The sequence below is a fragment of the Zalophus californianus genome, chromosome 16 (assembly GCF_009762305.2).
Source record: "Zalophus californianus isolate mZalCal1 chromosome 16, mZalCal1.pri.v2, whole genome shotgun sequence".
Lineage (NCBI taxonomy): Eukaryota > Metazoa > Chordata > Mammalia > Carnivora > Otariidae > Zalophus > Zalophus californianus.
Genome location: NC_045610.1, coordinates 22,752,348 through 22,773,572, shown reverse-complemented (window position 1 = coordinate 22,773,572; position 21,225 = coordinate 22,752,348). Strand labels below are relative to the sequence as shown.

General features: G+C 54.1%; 1 protein-coding gene across 6 annotated transcripts; it reads right to left on the bottom strand.

The window, feature by feature from the left end:
* Window positions 1–56: 56 nt before the first annotated feature.
* On the bottom strand, window positions 57–20,618 carry LIG3 (DNA ligase 3). 6 transcript variants are annotated; one of them, XM_027625918.2, is made up of 21 exons: window positions 20,363–20,610; window positions 17,486–18,036; window positions 15,126–15,269; window positions 13,124–13,321; window positions 12,011–12,162; window positions 10,963–11,129; window positions 10,774–10,851; window positions 10,158–10,326; window positions 8,513–8,668; window positions 6,736–6,867; window positions 6,313–6,392; window positions 5,312–5,399; window positions 5,099–5,188; window positions 4,860–4,937; window positions 4,407–4,530; window positions 3,693–3,835; window positions 3,271–3,345; window positions 2,717–2,863; window positions 2,012–2,219; window positions 1,632–1,696; window positions 57–694 (listed from the first exon to the last, which is right to left on the bottom strand). In XM_027625918.2, exons 2-21 carry the CDS (start codon window positions 18,030–18,032, stop codon window positions 461–463), a joined length of 3,075 nt encoding a protein of 1,024 aa, XP_027481719.1. In that variant the 5' UTR covers window positions 18,033–18,036; window positions 20,363–20,610; the 3' UTR covers window positions 57–460. The 6 variants fall into 6 exon arrangements, with proteins under 6 accessions (XP_027481719.1, XP_027481720.1, XP_027481723.1 ...); XM_027625919.2 differs by lacking the exon at window positions 20,363–20,610 and adding an exon at window positions 19,386–19,533; XM_027625921.2 differs by lacking the exon at window positions 57–694 and adding an exon at window positions 703–1,465 and having other exon boundaries at window positions 20,363–20,618.
* Between the last annotated feature and the right edge of the window lie 607 nt (window positions 20,619–21,225).

Below are 21,225 nucleotides of genomic sequence, written 5' to 3'. Positions count from 1 at the left end.
TTAAATACAACTTTAAAAGGAGCCTGCACGTAAAGGGGCAGGTGGCTCTGCGGACGGAGCTTCAACAGCTGAGCGTCGCTCCGTGCCTTACCACTAGGGGGAGGACGAGGGGAGAAGGGGTGGAGGACCGGGTAACTGCAAGGTATTTTATTTATAGGAAAAAAAAAAAAACTTCTTTTAAAAGAAAACAAAAAGACCACCAAACCAGCACCCAGATCAAAAGATCTATGGTGAACCAGCAGGAGACACGGACTTCCCTGGCAGCACCCACAGCCCGAAGTCCCCTAAGTCCTGGCCGGGAAGAGACCAAGCCCAGCTGGTGGGTTCTGGAAGACGCACTGCTAGGAGAAGAAAGGCCATCCCCTCCCCCCCACCCCCCCCACCCCCGTGTCCTTGCCGTCACCCTCCAGCCCACCGGCCCCCCAGTGAGTGCGGCTGAGGGCAAGGGAGGGCCACAGTCCTAGCAGGGGGCCAGCAGCCTTCGTTTCCGGATACACGCCCAAATCCACTCCGGGGAGACCTGCTGGGCCTCAGGGTTCTTGTCCCCGCTACCCAGCACGTGTGTGGCTGAGGCCATGTCAAACTCCTGCACCAGATCCCCATCGAATGCCACAAAGTAGCGTCTGAGGCGGCTGAAGTCTGGTGTGGAGGGTGGCAGGTAGAGCCGCACCCCCGTGAAGATGTCCAGCAGCACCTGCAAACACACAGCGGTCAGCCCAGGCCGGGGGGTGGGGGGGACCACCACCTCCCTCAGAGCTGACTGCAGGGAAGGACCAGGCATCAGAACGCCAGTCCCCCAGCCCCAGTCTAGAGGAAAAGGAGGCAGTGCTGGTGGATCCCCACACTGGGAAGCTGGAGAAGGGGAGAGTGGGTCTTTCCAGGCTCCATCCAGTGGGCAGGGCCAGTGGCTCCTGGACTCCGGGGTGCTGGTGGACGGGGCAGTGCGCGGCGCCCAGGTAGCCAGACTTGGGGGTCAGCAGCCCCGCTCTGCCGAGGACGGGGGCAAGGGCTTCAGGTAGGGAAAAGCTGGGAAAGACTGCCTGCTTCTGCTGGGGACTAGGCTGGGGGGCAGGAGGACCGTGTGGCTCCACCACGTGTACAGAGACCCAGTGTGTACCTCGGTACCTTTGGGCCAGCAGTCCCCCCGGGGCTGAGCCTAATTTCCGCATCCAGGAGGGGCCCAACAGCTGTTTTCAAACCAAAGACCAACAAGGGCGGGCACCAGGGGACGGCGCAGCAGGTAGGACGACACCCGCTCCCCGCGGGCTGGGTCTGTTTGGGCCCTGAGCACAAACTCACACAGCCGCACCACCCAGACCGGGCTCTGTCCCCTGTCTTTAATATAAACTGTGACGGGACCAGCAGCCCGGGGGCAGCCTGTGGCCTCTGTCACCCAGGCCGGGCCGCTCTAGCTCCCGCCCGCCGGCGCGGCTCTCCTTCGGCTCTGTGGGCTGGCTGGCCGCCTCTGCAAGGCAACGGGAGGGCACAGGGTGGAGCGACCGTCCTGCGGGGCCTGCCCGGGCTGGGGGGGGGGGGGGTCTGGCCACTCGTCCCCACAACACCTCACAAAGGCCTCCGCTCCTCTCCGTGCCCATGGGCAGAGCCCCGGGCCCCGGCACCCTTCCCCTCACCTTGTCTGGGCACGGGGTCTCCTCGGCCTTCCGCTTCCGGCCCGCCTTCACAGTCTGCTGCTGGCCTGCAGGGGAGAGCCCGGGATGGGAGCTCGGAAGGCAGGGGGCAGCCGATGCAAGGGCCAGGCCCTGGCTCTGCTGGGCGCCGAGGAGGCCTCTGGCTCGGAGGCGGCCTCTTCCCGGGTGTCACACGGGTGCTCCCCCAGGGGCCGGGCACGCAGGTGGGCTGAGCAGATTGGGGGGGGGGGCGCCCACGGCTGGACACGCCACAGCAATGCGGTCCAGGCCTGCCGCGGTGGGCACGGCGAACCCCGTGCTCTGTCCTGTGAGCTCTGCGCCCGTGGCCCGCTCTTCACCACCCGCCCCCTCCCTCCTCTTACCGCCTCTGCTGCTGGGGCTACTCAGCCTCCCTCCTGCCTTCCTGGTGCCGGGGGAGGGCTGCTTCGGGGAGGCCCTGGAGGCCTTGCGAGTCCCCGCAGGCCCCGAGGCACCCCCGTTCTCTCCGCTGCTGCCCCCTGTGGTGGAGCTCCCCTCCTCTTGGGCCGCCACGGTGAAGTCGGCCCTCTCCTTGGACAGCTGGTACAGTTCCTGGGGGGGGGAGGCGACGGACGTCAGCGGCGCTCAACCCCTTCCCAGCCACCGGCCTCTGCGGCAGGATGGAGGCCCGTGCGGCCGAGGAACAAAGGAGACAGAGACAAAGGGCAGGGAATAGAAGCTGGCTTTCTTGGTGCTTTTCTGAACTCCGGCCATTTCTTGAGTCATCAGTGCAAATCACTGTTCTCTGTCCCCAGGTTCTTATCAGCAACGGAGACTACAGCCTGGGGCCCAGCCTGAGCAGGAGGGCGGAGGCTGAGAGCTGCAGAGTTCCCTCCTCGGGGGCCCTGAGGCCGGCAGCTCTCCCTCTACTAACCTCCTAGCCCCATCTCAGCAGATGTGTGTGTGTGGGGGGGGATGCTGCGTGCACACACACGCACGTGCACACACATGCATGCGCACACGGGGAAAGGAGAACGCGTGAGCAGGCCAGAGAGCCAGGGCTCCAAGGCTGGGACGGGGGTGGACACATGTGAAAGGGAGGCTGGCACCTTGAGTTGGGGGAGGTTAGTGGCAGATTTCCAGTCTTTATCATCACGGATGCGGGTGCAACGTGGGAACCGGATGGAGATCCCGTCGGCCGTGTGCGCCTCAGACTTGGAGAACTCAGCCCCCGTGATCTCCCACACGGCAGCTTTCTGTCAGGAGTTCAGTCGCCGGTTAGGAAGGCAGACTTGCCCGCCACCAGCAAGAAGCAACGCAGACTGGCACTGGCTGACGGGCGGGAGATGGGTCCTAGTCTCACTGCCGCTGCAGCTATGTGACCGAGGCAAGTTCCAGCTCTCCTCTGGGGCCCCAGTTTCTCTGTCAGTGCGTGGAAGGAATGGGCCCAGTCGCTTCCAGAGCAAACCATTTCTGCGTCTAGGGGATGGTTCATCTCCTCCTGCCCCTGCTAAGGACCATTCCTCAGTGCTGACTGGCCGGCCCATCCCTTGGCCGGAACAGTCCAGACCCCCAACCTGGGCTGAGAGGGCGTGCCTGTGGCGCTAGAGAAGCGGCAAGCTCATTCTGTGGCCTGGGGGAGCCCAGGCCACTGGGCTGGTACCTTTGGGTCTGGGACTATGAAGTCAGGATAGTAGATCTTGTTGATTTTCAGCCAGCCGGGTATCTTGCTGGGATCCTGGAGAAAAAAAAAGATGCCATCCTGGGCCGTTCCCAAGCCAAAACAAAACGTAAACCCCCCTTTGTCAGGGGCTTGTGTGAAGAGGCAACTTTTCACAAAAAGCTGACCCTCACCCCACGGGATCCTCCCTGCCCCGAGAGGGTGTGGCCAGGGGGGCAGGCGGGCCAGCTTCCACAAGGTGGGCACGCAAAGCCTCTGAAGGCCTACTGCACTACTCCCACGGCCAAGCAGCGGCTCTCCTTTCTGCGGACACAGATGAACAATCCCTGCCGTCCGCCAAGCACAGCCAGGCTTGGGGACGAGGTCCAGTCCAGAGGCCCGGACCAAGCAGCTCCCCTGCTCACCTTGCTGATCTTCACCATGTCCAGTTCCTTCTGCAGGCGGGCAAGGGTCGCGTCATCGTGGCCTCCTGAACACTTGGTGACTGTGCACCACTTCTGGCTGCTTGGGTCATAGCAGCCCATGAGGAAGATGGACATCATGCCACCTGCGAGGGGGGGTGAATTAAGTTGTGGATGGAGGCCTGGTGAGGGGCAGCCTGCTGGAAGGGAGAGGCCTGAGCCTTGGCATCAGAGTGCCAAGCTCACCTCCTAGATCTACCTCTTACTAGCCGTACAAGTTTAACCTTTACGAGCCCCATTTTCCTTTTCAGGAAACTGGGGATAATCGTATATAACTTGTTAGACTCTGGTGAGGAATAAAAAAAATTAAACAGTGTCTGGCACATTGTCGACTCAAGACCGCGCACCTTCCCCCCAAGTCAGGAGATTTTTGAGGTTTTCCCTGGGAAGAAAGTGGCCAGGCCCCCAGAAACTAGCTGACGGTGGGCTTCTTTGTGCCAGAGGGCATGGGATATTCTTGCCTGACCTCTCCCTGCCCAAGTCTGTAGCTGTCAGATGTCCCTGCCTGAGGTGACATGGGCTGGGTCGGGGCCCCTGATCCCACAACTGTGGGAGGCAGGATCAGCTGTGCCGGCAGACCACGCCAGTAAAAAGGCCAGCTACACCGAGTGGTGCCTTTCACAGAAGCAGCACCCCAGGGGCCGAGGCCATCCTTACCTTTGCTCCCTTGCCCATAGAAGGCCCCAAGGACCACCAGGTCAGCTGTGTCCGCCATGGCTCCCTCGTTCAAATAGTCTTTCTTCACCTTCAGCCAGTGCCGCTTTCCAGGCTCATATGTACCCTGAGAGAAGAGCAGAGAGAGACTTCAGACTAGAATGGGAACTCCAGGAGGCTGAGATTTACCTTCTTGACATTTTGGCCTTACCAAAGTGCCCAGGCCACTCTGAGCAAGAGCCCTTAGCTCCCGGCCCAGGGAACATACACAAACCCAGCCTCCGGATCCAGGGCGGATCCAGAACAGAGCCCGTCAGGCCCTGGAAAGGCAGCCCTGCTGCCCCCCCCAGCCCCGGCCGCCTCAGACCGCCACCGCCCTCTACTGGCCAGGGCGGGAAAGGCTGGGGGTGCCGAGAGCCTGTGGGAGCAAGCAAGCAAAGGGTGTGGGCGGCTCACCTTCACGTCCTTCAGCACCAGCCCTTCCAGCCCCTCTCGGATGACCCGGTTTATCATGTCGGCCAAGTCCGCAGCTTTCTGAGAGTAACAGAGAGACGCTGAGGTCGGTGTGAGAACAGAGAGCACCATGGTGGGGAGGTGGAGGTGGTTCCCTTTCGCACATTAGCAAAGCGCCCGCTGCAAACAACCCAACTTGAACACACTGAGCAAAGGGCTCGCAAAGCAGGCGTTCTCCCAACCAGAAAGTGGCTGCAGCCTTGAGACACAGGGAGCCCAGCTAGGAAGGATGTTTCAGGGCCTGCCCTCGTACGTGGAGACTCAGAGACAACCTACACACAGTGGCAGCCCCGTGAGAAAATGAGGACTCATTCTCCCCGTCACATCTGACCAAGGGGCTCTCTGCCCTGCTTGCAAACCACTAGGCTACTGTCTGGGGTGGGGTCTTTGCTCACAGTGACTTGCTTCATTTCTGAGAACATGATCCGGTTGGGAATTTCAACCATGTTATCATGAAGAAACTTCCGCCGCTCACACAGAGGCCTAAGGGGGACGAGAGAGCGGAGGTCAGGTCAGGCCCCTCCCACCCCCATAAAGAGTGCTGAGGAGGGAAGCCCCCCAGCCTCACAGTTCTGCCTGTCGGGGGCGACAAGGGCTCCCTCGTGACCAAACGCGGGCAACTGTGAGCTGTGGGACGAAGCTACTTCATCCTCGTAGTTCGGGTTTCTGTCTCGGAGCTGCGGGAGGACTGGCCTCTAGCCCAGACCGTCTGGTCCCATATGCAAAATGACTCCCACTGTCATTTCTCATCCATGCAGCCGCCCCCCTGCCCCCAGGCCCAAGGCTGGCTGGTTCTCAGGACCAAAGTCCTGACAAGTTTCTCCCCTTCCCCTTTTCTCCTCCCCCCTCCCCCCTCAGTGACAGGGCCAGGGTGGGAGGGTGGGGGCAGGGACACATGTCTAGGTGTGCAAGGGATCAATCCTGGTTTCTCAGGCCCAAGAATCTGCATGCAGTGAAGTCAAGACCGCTAATTCTCCCTCAGACGGTCCCACCTCCAGGCCTCCTGTAGTGCCCAGCTTCCTGGCAGACACTTCCAAAAGCAACACCTGAGCTGAAAAGCACCTGCCTCGTGGCCCCTTGGGTGCTGTTTGTGGAGAGAGAAACTGAAAACCTACACTGTTCAGTCTGTTTCTCTCAACAGTCCACTTTGCTGGAGCACAGAAACGTCTGTGGGGATCTGGGTTTCCTCTCTGACTTAAGCTCTCAGGAAATGCAGTCAGCAAACTGGCTCTCACAGTGAGTTGAGGAGTTGAGTGTGTGGCAAGTGTGCGACCTCTCGGCTCCCTCCTCCCCAGTTCCTGGGCCCAAAGAGGCACAGGCTTCAGCCTCTTCCCCTTCCTCCTGTCCAGTCTGAACCCCCACCTCTCAACCCAGGAACCAAAAACAGATCTCTCACCTGTCCATCAAGCTGACATCATTGAAGTAGATACAATCAAAAACAAATAGGCAAACATTAGCATCCTGGAAGGCAGCTTTCTGTAAGGGAAAATGAGGTAGTAGATATACGAGGCCAAAAATGAGCAGGTGTAAAACGTGGACCCGTGAAGCACTGGACAGAACAGTCCTTCCTGTATGCTTTCGGAAGCCCCTGGACCACAAGGGCACCCGATTCTCAGTTCTCAATACTAGCTCCTTTTACGTAGAAAACAAAACACCCGTCTAAACTCAGGGCTACATTCAGAACCAGTCCAGAAACGAAGAATAAGCCCCACCCTGAATGAGTGACAGATTCCCCTCCGTCGAGAGCAAGAGCGCACACAGAAACACGCGCACGTGCGCACACCCGCTCGCTCCTGCACACCTGGCGCTGAGCCAGTACCTTGTGCACTCCCAGAGTCCCAAAGGGCAGCGGTTTGCCTGTCTTCGTGTCAATCAGGAGCACCTCAGAGTCCAAGATCATGCTGTGGCCCCCGGGGAAAGCCTGGGGGATGTAGTCCTTGAAGTGAGCCACCTGGGGGGGCAGAAAGGGGACTCAGGTGAGGGAGGAACAGGCAGCAGTGACCTAAAGCCGAGCCAGAAAGCAAAAGCCAGGCCCGAGAAGGGACACGGAACACCAACTTGCGGACGGCAAATTCATGTGCAAAGCAGCCTGAGGCCTTGGCAGCCACCGACAAGAGAGGAGAGGAGCGTCTGAGGCCCAGGAAGAGGTCGGCCTGGTGCAGCCACTCTGGGCCATGGAGGAGAGTTGGCAGGAAAAAGGAAGAAACAGGGAGCTGAGTATGCGGGGGGCGCGGGGGCAGACAAACGTGGGACGAGGAGGAAACACGGGCAGGCAGACAACTGTGAGGGAGAACAGGCGAGCTACAAAAAGATGGATGGAAAGGAGGAAATGAACCCCCTTAGGAGCAGCAAGGAAACGGGAGGGTCTCCGAGTGGGAGCTCAAAACCTACAGCCGTCTTCGAAATGATTAAGAGCGGATGTTTGCAACCAAGAGTTTTTCCCGACACAGGCGGAAGCCCAGTCTGAGAGTTCCAGACAGGGAGCAGTCCCACTGGAACCCCGGGCGGCCCCTGCCAAGTGATGCCAGCCCTGAGGGTCAGAGAGCATGACTGGGGCCTGAGTCCTCCCCTGGGCAGGGCACCCAGGCCCCTGCTACCTACGGTGCTCAGAGCAGGGGCAGGAGAGGTCTGTCCTGCCGTCCCGCTTGGCGTCAATGCCCAACCCAGCTCTTTACAAAGCACAAGTACAGGAGAGACCAGGGACAGCCGGTGAGGGAGAGCAGGGAAAAGGGCTCTAACTCTGAAAAGCTGGGCCCAAACTTCTGCGTAACAGAGGTGCCCCCTGGGCAGCTCCCCGGGAGCAGTTCCGGGGCCCCGCGGAGGCCAGTGCTTAGCTCTCCTCTGGACACCTGGAATGAAGGGCTCCAGCGGGAAGGCAAGGGTGAGGCAGCACGGAATCACGCAACTCATCCGCTCACCCCCAGGGCTCTGAGGAATGCAGCCGGTCCTAGCACAGAAAGTCCCAGCGCTCACAAGCTACTGGGGCCAGGTGTCCCAGCTGCTCCGCCCTGAGGAGAGTCCAAAGACTCACAGAGGCCCTGGGGGCTGAGAAGGACTGAGGGCCAAGGTTCTTCATGCCCCTTAACGAAGGACAGGAGTCTGCACTTTCGAATGTCCCCACTGGACTGCGTTCACATCAGAATGTAAGCCTCCAGGTGCCTCTGTCCACGATCCGCTGCTGTACACCCACCACCGAGAAGAGCGCCCGGCCCGGACTGAGCCCGTGATAAAGCTTTATCAAACAGACTCATGAATGACAGCCTCACAGCCCTTTGTCCCCGAGCGGTGACTTAGCACTGGGGAGCGCACAGGACACGGAAACACAGAAGACAAGCACAGCGAGTCACGTGCCAGGTGAGCTCCCTGCCCCGGCATCACTGCGGGCCCTGTGCTGACTAACCCGAGTCTGGGCTCTTCGGCTGTCCCCGCGGAGCAGCCCTTCATTTTAAGACTCCAAAAATAAATACATTCCTTCAACAACTACAGGATAAACCCGACTGCGTCCCGGAGCTGAGATGACTACAAGGAAGCCTGGCCTTGAGGTTCTTCGGGGCAGGAAGGGAAAGAAGTCCCCCCAGAGAGGAAGGGACCCGTACCTTGTGAGGCAGGACAGGCTTGAGGCTGCGGCTGAAGTAGTTGAAGTGGTCCCCCTTCTTATGCACCTGCACTCGCTCCCCATCGTACTTGATCTCAGAGAACATGCCGTTAGGACACTTCTTCATCGCGTGCTCGATGGACTTGCAAGCCTCGGCCTTGGGGTGGGGAAAGAAAAGCCTGGAGACTTACAGGTGCTCTTCAATGGGGGCTGCTCAGCACAGACAGCCCCAGAGTCCAGGTCCCGGGGCCTGCCGACCAGAGGATACCCTCGGGCCAGGCCGCTGAAGAGGCGAGGGGCGTGGACAAGGCTAGGCAGTGCCCTATTCGGACTACAGCGTCGCTGCAGTGGACAAGGGAGCTGGCTTTTTGAGGATCACGAATGCGATCCGTGTTAGAGCAAATAAAATTCCACTGAAACAGCATTTCGTTTTTCTTTCAGTAGTGCAGGATCCTGCACGGCCCTGGCTTGCTAGTAAATGCAGTACGCAGAGGGGAGGGCAGAGTGTAGGTGACAAGGAGGCTGGCAGGGCAGCAGAGGTCAGGGATCATTAGCAGAGGACCCAGGAGGGCTTCTGCACACCCCAACGCCATCCTGACAACCTGACGATGACCGACCATCCTGGGGGCGGGTTTCACTTCACTGCATCCTCGACGTGCTATCTTACGGGAGAGACACCGATTTCATTTTATGGATGAGAAAACGGACGCTTGAAGAGCGTAAGTCCTCACTTAAAGGTACACAGCTCGTGAAGGGCAGGAAGGATGCTCGAAGCTAGGCCCAACTCCAAAGCCTGTGTGGTTCACCACGAAGCGATCTAACCCACGCCACTCTGGGAATAAATGACAGGCTGTAGAAGAGACTCGAAGAAGAGTCCCTATAGAAGTCAGAAAGGCCACGAGTGCAGGTGCCGGGAGCCCTGTCCCGGGCATGGAGATCCCACTACTTGGGGGCTGGCTCTCCCACATTCCGGGCGAGAGAGGACACTTCCCCAGCCCAAATGCAGAAGTCTAATGGAAGGCTGTAGTATGTAACGCACGAGAAGGGCTCAGGAAAGGCACGGCACCCCACGGGAGCAGCCCCAAGGCTCTCACTAGGCAGGGCAGCACTGGTGGGGGCCCCCGTCGCACAGAAAAACCTAAGCAGAAAGGAAATCCCAGTTCTCGCAAAATGAGCAGAGCCTCAAGATGATCTTGGTCACACCTGGTCTTCATTCCTTAAGCTTCTTCTTTCCAGAAGAAAGAGGCCAAGGCCCCCTGTCCTAGGGAGCTGGGCTCTGCCGCTAACTCTCAGAGCTACTTTGGGGTAGGTCACAGAACCCCGGGAGTTACTTAACACAGCCACCCGTCTACAGGAAAGACGACCGGTAAACCATGCTAGGTGGATGCTTCAGAAAGTTTCATACAGCATTCACGCAAGGAATGAAAAACCAAGAAAGGCTAAGCAATTCCTTCAAGACTCTACAGCCTGCTGTTGGCCGAGCTGGGCCTCGAGTGCAGACATTTCTACTAGACCACACTGTTTTCTCCTTCGCCTCTACAGACCCACTGACACACACCTTTCCGCACGTGCTCCGTGCCCGGCCCCCCAGCTCACAAGGAAGGTTGGAGCATCAGAACAAAGCAGGGCCGGAGGAGCAGCCTTACCAGCATGGGCTGCACTGGCGTCATCAGGGAAGCCTGGACGCTCAGAGCTCGTCTCCGGCCTGGCTCCTTCTCCACCTCCTGCTCATTGCGGAGGACCCGCTCCACCACGTCCTGCAGGTTGCGCGAGGCTTTGAAGGCTTCATAGGCATTGGGGTCAAGGGCATCTAACCTGTCAAGGCAGACAGGAGCAAAGAAACAAAAACCACTGCCTTTGACCTCACTGCTTTAGATAGCGGTCAGTTCTCGCAGACAGGAGGGATCTCAATATAGGGCGAAGGCTTATGTTCCCGTCTAAAGGCTTCTGCAGAGGAAAATGCTCTTGGAAAACGCAGCAATTTTGAGATCCTGGGTCTATGTGGAGGCTGCCTTAGCAAAGACGGGGCAAGCAACTCATACTCGATTTACTGAACATATTCCATACTTTCAACTGCATGATAAGGGTATTGTGATGTTTTATATGAGAAAAGGGAGGCTGAGCGAGGTCAAGTGAGGGGCTGCACAGGAAGGAGTAAGGCAGAATCAAGACTTGAATCCAGACTGGGACTCTAAAGCCCTGACACCAGCTGGCAACAAAGGAAGTGGGCAGCTTGGCTGTCAGAGAGGGGCTGGTACTTACACGTGCTTTGCACCCGAGTTCATCTTCAGATCATGTTTGATCAACCTGATGATACACTTGAGGTCATTGGCTGTACACCTAGGGGTGAGGCACATTCAACTAGGTCTTTGAAGAGCTCTGGACCCCCAAACCTTCCTTTCCTGGTGATTCCATCTCCCCAAACCCATCCCCATCGGGCAGCTCCCCCACCTGGAGGCAATGTCCTGCAGGGCCTGTTGCTGCTCATCCTCCTTGGTGAGCTTGGAGAGCCGAAGGAGGAATTCATCCACCTCCTGGATAGTAAGGAGGCTCTTGACAGCTGGGGGGAAAGACTTGCTCTGCTCAAAGAAGACTCTGATGGTCTCCGACACGTCGCCCTGTCTCCAAAAATCAAAATGGCTGCAACCCCAGAGTGGCCAAGTGTATCCCCCAAACCCCCAGGACTAAAGGTGAACCAGAGATTTCAAACACCACTTCTGTCCGCACCTCACACATACTAACCTCATTCTTGGAGAATCTATCCCACCCCCAGTTCCTGGAAACGGCACCTCTATCCACCAGAGGATCTGGCCACCAACCTGCCTTGGCTGAGAGGTGACGCAAGGAATAATCCAGGACTGAGCCAATTTGATTCCTGTTAGAATTTGAACCTAGAGGGGCACCTGGGTGGCTCAGTCAGTTAAGTGCCTGACTCTTGATCTTGGCTCAGGTCATGATCTCAGTCAGGGTTGTGAGATCGAGCCCACCTGCCCCGTCAGGCTCACACGCTGGGCGTGGAGCCTTAAGATTCTCTCTTTCCTTCTGCCCCTCCCCCACATATTAAAAAAAGAATTTGAACTAAGAAGCAAATATGGTCATCAGATAAGGCGGGGGGGGGGTGCTTGGATATAAACTTTCCATGCTGCCCAAGCTGGAGTCATGAAAAAACAAAAGCTGAATGTTATACCAAGTTGTACTGGAAAAAAGCAAGAAAAAGCTGCGTCCAGAACAGCAAGCCCAGGAGAGACCATGGGAAGTCTGAAATTCTGTCCCTCGAGATCCAGGCCTCTCGGGGCTCTGCAGGAGTAGGACCGCAATCCTCGGAGCCTTGTGCAACTGACGCCTGTCACCTCACATTCAGCTCTCATAAAGGAAGCTTGCCCAAATGGGTTTCAGTTTCCCAGAACAGTATGTGCCCCAACCAGAAAAAAAGAGGTTGCAGGTGCCTAGCTTGGGAGAACCCCACCTGGAACACTGCCTACCCTCCCTTTTCTCTGACCTGCTCTAGGTCTCGTGCCATATCATCTGGGTTGCAGTTGAAAATGCGGCTGAAAAGCTTCACGATCTGCTTATCATTCAAGTTGTAAACACTCTTAATAACACCCGGCAGCAGCAACTTCACTGTCAGGTACACGTCGCCGTGGAAACTATCTGGAGACAGAAGAACGGAGGCCTTCTTGAGAAATGGAGCTTAAACAAATACATAAACTCAAGGAACTGAGAGAGAGGTCTACATCGCTGTCTGGGCTGCCACAATGCCCTGTGAGTTTTGTTACAGTGACAGAGGCCACAGCATTTGGTGGCTCGTGGCTCCCAAGTCTACCTCCTCTGGCTGAGCTCCCACAGGGCAGGGCCACACTTCCAGTTCAGTGTCCCTGGTGAGGAGCACACTACAGATGCTCAGTGATGATTTGACAGATGAATCAAAGAGCTGGAAGATTCTATTCCAGCTGTGCCCGTGGGTCACAAAAACCTGATCAAACGTGCAGGATAGGGAACTTTCCTCTTCGTCAAATGCAATACGTTCTTCTGGCCTCCTGGGGATAAAGTAAGGGCAGAAGAAAGAGCGATACCAATGTGCTCTGAGCAGAATTCGCTGCGTTCTTTGTGGGGCCCCATAAGAAGTAAAAATGCAGGACTCTCTGTTCAAAATTATTAAGAATTTCAAGGGGCCCCTGGCTGGCTCTGTTGATAGAGCATGCAACTCTTGATCTTGGGGTTGTAAGTTTGAGCCCCACGCTGGGTGCAGAGATTACTTAAAAATACAAAATCTTTGGGGCGCCTGGGTGGCTCAGTCGGTCGGGCGTTTGCCTTCGGCTCGGGTCGTGATCCCGGGATCAAGCCCCGAATTGGGCTCCCTGCTCAGAGGGGAGTCTGCTTTTCCCTCTCCCCCTCCCCCTGCCCATGCTCGTGTGTGCGCTCGCTCTAATAAATAAAACCTTAAAAAAAAAATCTTCTAAAAAAGAGAGAGAGGGAATTTCAAAATGATATTAACAGAGTATTAAACCACGTGTGAAGCCCCGTGCAGCTGTACGATTCACACAGCCATGAAACCGGCCATAGCTCTGAGCTCCTCAGAGGAAAAGCCCATCCAGGATGTTCTGGGCCCCACCTCCTGCTGAACCTCTCCGAAGAAAGTCCTGGATGATCTGGGTCTTCGTGTTGTAGCTAGGATTCTCAGCCACCATGGCACACAACTTCCGAAACTCGCGAAACAGACAATCCTTGTGCTTGGGGTCACATCTGCTTGAGGACAGACTTGCCTTAGGGGGAGGGCTTGAGCGGGCTCCCCCAGAGTTGTTGGGCTTGGCTGTTGGAGAGAAAAACACCAGGGATGATTCATCTGCCTTGCTGAGAAGGCAGGCAGGCAAACTAATAAGCACTCTGCTGGTACTCTATACGGAGCTTCACTCAAGCGCCCAGGACGGCCTGGGGGGTGGAGACCTTCACCTGTCGCACAGGCAGGGCACCGGGCGCCACAGCTGTTAGCAGTAGAGAGACAATGGCTTCGCACCCGCAGAGGCCCAGCTTCTTTATACAAGTGCTGCACAGAATAAGCGGACCTCAGAGCAGTGGTAAAGCTGCCCCCAGAAAAGTGGGGAAGAGAATGGAAATAGAAGCCAAGGGACATGTTAGTTGGTGGGAAACTGTCCCTGTCGCAGACTGTTGGGCTCAAAGAAGGCTTCAAGATGACCTGGTTCAATCTCTTCTCACTATGAGGAGCCCAAGGCCTGAGAGAAGGCATTCCCTCCAGGCCTCTGCCACTCCCACCCACCCCCCAACAACTTCTCAGTGCCAAAATAAAAGGCAGTCAGCAAGCAAGACGTTCCTCCAGACACCCCCAAATAACTCCAACTCTTGAGTGATCCTCTCTTCCCTTCTTCACAAAGCACGTTTCATCCTGCAAGCTTGCAGCAGAGCCATCAGCAAGCAGGCTGCTGATGTAAGCTTCCTCTTGTCTGGGGTCTGTAAATTATAAATCCATCCTCATCTCTGACCTGGCATCTGAAGAGGATTTTAGGGGACAAAATCTCCAAAGTGTCGATGTTCAGCAGGTTGCAAGACTTTAGAACACCCCATTTCTCTCAGCTCCTCCCAAATTTCCCTCCCTAGGACCCGGACCCTTCCAGGAACGTGCTATCCTTGTTGCCACCTGGACTCTTCTGTATTTCTGGCTTTGGCCTACCACCAAACAAAAAACAAACTGCAGAGTTTTAAAAATAACAAAACCCCCAGAAGAATCAGGCACTGTTTCTGTGATCTCTCCAGCACTCCTCATGCGAATACTGCAGGGTAAAGGACACAGGTGTCACTGTTCCCCCTTCACAGAGGTGGCCACAGAGGCTCCGAGGTAAAGCCACCTGCCCCCGTGAGCAAGCTGTCACATGACAGCACTGGGACCAGAACCCAGGTCTCCCAACTTCAAGTCTGTGTTTCTTTCATGCACTTAAAGCCACCTCTCCACAACTTCTGAGTCTGTGTGTTTGGCTTTACTTTCTTTACCTGAGTCAGTCACAAGAATGTCTCCAAACAAAAGAGGCAACAGAGTGCAGGGTAAAAGAGCACAGGTGTTGGGAGTCAAACCGACCTCACCGTCAATACTAACTCCATAATGAACCAGACATCAGCTTTCTCATTTGTAAGATGGGCCTCATAAAGTACTTCCCAAGGTTAACTGAAGAACAGACGAAACTACATAGGTGAAAGCCCCTAGCCCAATGCTACCTGTTATGTAAAGGCCATGCAGGACATCTTCCATACTTTCATCTCTGGTTTGGGCAAGTTTAGGGATGCAATTTCTCAAAATCCCTTCATTACCAAAATACAAGGAAGTTATAGGGCAGGTTATAATCATCTCCATCTGACCCAGGTGACTACTTCAAGCAGAAAAAGTCTTGAAAACACAAGTATCTTTTGCTGCAATAGAGATTAACATATACAGAAAAACGCTATACCAGTGGAATGTTGAAAATAAGCCATTACCTGCCTCTGCTCAGAGGGAAGCGAATTATGAATGAGGCTAGACAGCACGGAATTTTCACTCTTAGCCAGAATCCCAAATAGGATTCCAAATTAAAAGGACCATAAGAGCTAAAGTATCTTTAATCTCTCACCTGAAAAACCAGAAAATTTCCGGGGATTGCTATTGGTGACAAGTGAGGCACCTTTCACTGGAGAGGTCACCTGGCCAGTGGCTGTCAGCTTAGCCTGCACGACGGTTTTCTTCTTTGGTGTGCCTGTTGCCTTAGAAGACAGATCTGTAGGGCCCCCAAGAAAGGGAAAATATGTTTCAGTGAAAGATCCCTGAGAAAAGCTTCCAAAGCATTTAACAACTGCTCTTACAGCCTTGCTGATAAGTTACTACCACGGCATTACTCCAAGGTTGCTTGTGGACTGGCTGATCTTTTTGAGTGGAGGCAGTGGGTAAGACAGTCCTGCGGGGGCTGGGGGGGGCAGTTCGTGGGACAAAAGACCCCATTACTCTTTACTCCTATTAGTAACTTATATTTTCATCAGCACTCTCCACCTCTTATCCCATATATAATGATATCCAGATCTGGGAAAAATCAGAACCCATACCTCCAAAGATAAAACCTGGGGACCTCGGCTCCATGGAATTAACCCCAATTTATAGATGAACTAAAAAGTAAAATGAAGATGGAGAACAGAGCATATCAGGTTGGCACAGGCAGGGAAAGCCCCACCCACCGTTTTTTGAGCTGTGTTTGACTCTACCTTGTTTTTCTCTTCCTCTGAAGGAGATTAGTCAAGAAGTGGCCAAGGCTGGGGCCTATAGCCAAGTCAGGGCAGAACGGGGAGCTTGAGAAAGAAGTATATGCAAAGTAGCTTTCTCTCCTGGAAGTCTCTCCTCTCAAAGAATAATGATAGATAGGTGCCCATTTTTACTTTTTTGCCCATTTTTAGAGCCACTGCCAGAGTTCTCCCACAGTGACCAGAACTATACTTAATTGAAGATATGAATATTAAAGATGAGCACATGGAAGGTCATAAAGGACTAACTGGATTCGGAAGTTTCGGTGTAAGATTTCTAAAATATACACACGTGAATGTCTATGTATGCGTGCATATACATGTATCTATGTGTGTATATGCATGTGTTTTGTGTGTAAACATGTTTTCCTAGTTCTGTCTGCTGAAAGGGCTTAAAAGCAAAGACACCTCATGGCAACTAGGATACACAGCATCTAGATTTTGGTCTCGAAAGCCATTCCCCCAGTAATAGGAACCAGGATTCTTCAGAGAAATGGCTGGTTCCAGAGTTGTGATAGAATACATATAAGGTAAGCCTAAAAGGGGCACCCGCCTGGCTCAGTCGGTGGAGCACATGACTCTTGATCTTGGGGTTGTGAGTTCGAGCTAAACGTAGGGTGTAGAGTACTCAAAAATAAAATCTTAAAAAAAAAAAAAAAAAGTAAGGTAAGCCTAAGAGCATACTGTTATGCTTAGAAAGTAAAGAAGTACTTTAAAACATTAAAAAAAAAAAAAAAAGAGGCAGCATCCAGGACGCAGAAACCAGCTCAAAGGGTTTCCCAAATGGCACAATATGGGACAATTAAGTATGGAATTAATAAAATACAGTAAAATTATAAGCCACCAGGAAAAAGTAATCCGTGAGTCCGTATGATAAACACTGAAAGATAAGAGGGGGTGATGGAAGATACTCTATTCAAAAATATCAATGTCATAAAAGAAAGACTATGGAAATGTTCCAGATTAAAGGAGGCCAGAGAGACACAAAATGTGATACTCGATCCCAGATTAGGATTCTACAGTGGAGGGGAAAAAAGCTACAAAAGATATTGTTTGACCAATGGACAAAACTGGAATACAAATGGTGCATTAAAGTATTACAAGAAGGATCAATTTACCAGAGTTGATTGTTGTGTTATGGTCATGTGAAAGATTATTCCTATTCTTAAGATACACAGACTGAAGTATTTAAAGGCAAAGGCCATAATATGTGTAACTTACCCTACAATCGTTCAGGAAAAAAACAAGCTGTGTGTGTGTGGAAAGAGGAACAGTGCACATAGGAACACAAATGATAACGCAAAGAGAACAAAATGTTAACAGGTATGTTAGGTAAAAGGAATGTGAGCTTTCTTGGGCGCCTGGAGAGTTAAGCATCTGCCTTCGGCTGAGGTCATGATCCTGGAGTCCCGGGATGGAGTCCCACATCGGGCTCCCTGCTCAGCAGGGAGCCTGCTTCTCCCTCTCTCTCTCCCCCTCCTCCCTGCTCATGCTCTCTCAAATAAAATCTTAAAAAAAAAATATGAGCTTTCTTCTTATTCTCACAACTCTTCTGTTTGAAATTTTTTCCAAAAAATTAAACAAAAAAAAAAAACTAAACAAAAAAGAAGGAAGGAAGGAAGAAAAAAAAAATGGGACTCTACTCTCCTTCTCCTTTTTTCTCTCAGCACCATACGGTGAAAAAGCAGTAGTCCCTACCCACCTGCAATGTGCTGGCTTATCTGTTCCTTCTCATTGTCTTCCAGCTCTTCCCAGCCTTCCAGCTCTGTGAGGTCCTCGATTTTTTTTGTGGTAGCCCGGGCCCGCTCCAGTTTCTCAAACATGCATTTAATGTGATACCACTCTTTCATATCACCCCCGGACTCTGAAAAGGGGTTGGGCACCACTTTGCCGATCCGGCACACCCCCTTCACAATCTTTTCCTTGCACTTTTTGCAGCCCGCCGTGCCGCGCTTGGCATAGTCCACACAGAATCGTTGCTCGGCCATCTCACAGGGGCCACTGCAGAGTCCCACATGCGCCCCTGGCAAAACAAGGCAGGTGGCACGTGGTCTTAGATGGCCTTCCTGGAATGACAGAGCAAGCTTTCTTCTCTGGAGGAGGCAGTGCCCATGAAGCAGATCTGTTTCTGACCAATGGCTGAACTGTCTTCTGTCAGGCCAGTGATGTTGCTGTCGGAATAGGCACAGTTCTTTTCGCCTGAGTGCACGGAGGGTTGGTGGGAAGAGGATCTTGAAAGTCAAAGTCATACAGCTGCGTGAAAGAGTGAGACGCAAGAAAAGTGAGATATGAATGAGGAGCTAGGCTGCCACTTTCCCTAAAGCCCACAGTCCTAATACAGTCCATGCTGACTAACCAAACATTTCCCAAAGTATTAAAGATTTATTGCCTACAGGATGAAGAAGAGTTCCAGAACAGGAAAATTCAGTTTGCAGAAGGGTGTTCAAATATCTAATGTACACATGTACATCTAGTAAATCACAATCGAGAGAATCAAATCCAAATAAAAGCTTTTCTCAGGCCATCAGCCATACCCGATACTTAGAATGGATAATGACTCCTAAGTATTACAAGATCCTGAAGTTTCTTTTTAGTCACCAAGAAAAATTACATGATATTCGTGAAGTTTTTAACATGAAGTAGAACATATATATGCCATCCTCAGAAAATAAGTCACTATACAGATCTGTGATGTAATCAGACGACCTATTTTGAGAGGCAATTAAATGGAACCTAGAACCAGACTGCCTGGGTTCATATCCTAGCTCATTAGCTGTGTGACCTTGGTAGGTTACTTAACCTCTCCCTTCCTCAATTTCTCAACTGTCAAAATGTGGATAACAAAACTACCTAACTTGTCATTCTAAGAGTAAAGCCCCCCTCCTTTTTTTTTTTTTAGATTTTATTTATTTATTTGACACAGAGAGAGACAGCGAGAGCAGGAACACAAGCAGAGGGAGTGGGAGAGGGAGAGGCAGGCTTCCTGCTGAGCAGGGAGCCCGACGTGGGACTCGATCCCAGGACCCTGGGATCATGACCTGAGCCGAAGGCAGACGCCCAACGACTGAGCCACCCAAGCGCCCCTAAGAGTAAAGCCCTTAGAACAGAGCTGGGCATAGAGCACAGGTTCAGGACACATTAGTTCTTATTACCATCAGCAAAGCAGTTATCCGTTAAGCAGAGGCTCCCTATGTGCAATTAGCCTATTCACAATGTATCGCCTACAGGGAATCAGGGAATGCTGAAGCAACTGGATGGCAAGAAATCAAAGGAACTGATAAATCACCCCAAACGGAAGCAGGGATTATGTCCACACGGTATCCTCCCACCTTTTCATATTCATATTTTCTAAAGTATCTTCATCGTTATAATTTTAAATATACGGGAAATTATTTCTGGCCTGCACATGCTTTGCAGTGAAATTGTTATTGGTTTATAACGACAAGCAGGCTTTCCTTCCTGTTGAGGAAAGCAGGTGGATCGGAATCAGGGATGGGAGTGCGACTGTGACTGTCCAGTTCAGGGACTGTTATTTTTGAGAACTCCCTTAACTCATCTGCGTCTCAGTTTTCTCATTTCTAAATATGGAAAATAATACCTACCTCACGGGATGACTGGGAAAATTAAAATGAGTCTATGGAAGGGCTGGGGTGGGTGGGCTCTGAACTCCCTGAAACCGTATACAAAATGCACATAATTCATAAATGTACACTTTGTCAGAGAGACGGTCTACAACCCCGAGAAGTTCAAGAACTACAGAGGTGAGGTATGTGAGTCCGGCAGGTCCATCAGAGCAGCACAGAACGAATTTCCACACTGTCCTCCAGAGAGCGTTTGGGCAGCGCGCCCCCCCTTCCCGAAAGAGCCGGCTAGAGAGCGCCTCGCAGCGCCCCACCCTCCGCGGGACCCGAGGCCCAGGCCCAACTTGGCCACGAGGAGGCACCGTGCTGCTCGGAGCAAGCCCGTCTGCCCCGCAGCCGCCAACGGCCGCGGCTCAGCGCTTCCTCCAAGGTGGTCAAGAAGGAAACCGCTGGGGCCCCAACGCAGCCCGCGCCGGGAAGCGAGCGCCCTGCAGCCGCAGTTCCCGGGGTGGGGGAGGTCCTCCCCAACGCCTTCCGGGAGTGGGCAGGGGCTACTGGCCGTCGCGGACGCCCGGGGACGCCCGCGGAGGAGGCGGGGAAGCGAGTCCCTCGGTTCGGGCAGGCCGGGGGCGCAAGGACACAGCCCGGGGCTGCGGCAGGGAACGCGGCGGGCAGAGAAAGGCTCCCGAGCTCGCACCAACGACCACCGGCTTCGGCTCGGCCAGCGTGCAGACCCGGGCCGGCCAGAGCGGCCCCACAGGGGCCCCGGGGGACCCTCCCACTGGCGGAGCCGCGGGGGTCCCGGGGAGCTACGGACCAACCCCCGTGGGCTCCCGGGGGGCAGCCACGTCACGGAGGGTGTGCCCCGGGGCTCGGCGGGCGGGCACGCGGGGGAGGAGCCGAGGGGGCCAGCTCCCAGGCCGCGCCGAGCCCCGGGCCCCCGGGGCCCCAGGACGCCTCCCTCCCCGCTGCCCGGCCCTGCCGTGCCTGCGCCTCACCTGCTTTCCCAACTCCGGCGCACACCGCAGGCCTCGCAGCGGGCGCCCACAGGCAGCGCGCCGCCACGACGGTTGTAGCGCCTGTCTCTTTAAATCCGGGTCCTTGAGCCCGCCGCAGCGCGCAGGCGCAGAGGTCCGGGCCCAAGCTGCTCCACGCGTCCCCGCCCCCCACCTGCCACGTGGGCGGTGGTCAGGTTAGGCGGAGTGAGGCTTTGAGAACCGGCATGGGGCTTAGAGTGGTTCCCGGCTCCGTATGGCGGCGGAGGAAAGCGGAGGTGCGGTCACGTGGTGTCAGTTGGGCTCTCCCCCGGGCCTCAACTTCCGGAGGACCCACAGATTTGATCATGATGTTAGGGATGATCCAGTTCTTAAAGATAATGGTTGAGAAAGTGTATTGTAATGAGCTTGGAGAAGGCAAAGAATGCGCCTTTCAACCTATTTTTCTGTATTCCTTCTGTCCTGTGTCCCGCACAGTGCCTGGCACATAGTAAGTATTCAATAAATGGTATTGAGTTGAAAAGAGGCACTAGATATATAGATACAGATTTAAAGTGTAAAGGAGTGATGGGGAAAGTATTGTTCAAAGTGTAGTGTCATTTTAAACCTCAGGTCAACTTTTTGAGGAATTAGGATGGCTTTTTTTACAAAAGAGTAGCAGGCTCAGAGAACATAAGAGAGTTTGAGTTCGGGGTTTAGGAACAGCAAACAATCGGAAATTGTTAGGTAAGCCAAAAGCAGATTCTGGAGGGAATTCTGTGCTATGTGAAAAAGAGCTTGGCTTTTATTACGTAGGGGATGGAGAACCATGAAGGGCCTTATGGAATAGTAACTACTTTCGAGGCTGGGTAGGGGAGAGACTGAGG

Bases quoted from the DNA above. Each gene is read 5' to 3' on its own strand.
- LIG3 (XM_027625918.2), bottom strand. From the start codon at position 18,032: ATGACTTTGACTTTCAAGATCCTCTTCCCACCAACCCTCCGTGCACTC. The intron at 11,130-12,010 runs GTCAGAGAAAAG...TTTTGGAGACAG, and splicing joins TGGCACGAGACCTAGAGCAG to GGCGACGTGTCGGAGACCAT. The intron at 2,220-2,716 runs GTGCCAGCCTCC...TCCCCCCCCCAG, and splicing joins CTAACCTCCCCCAACTCAAG to GAACTGTACCAGCTGTCCAA.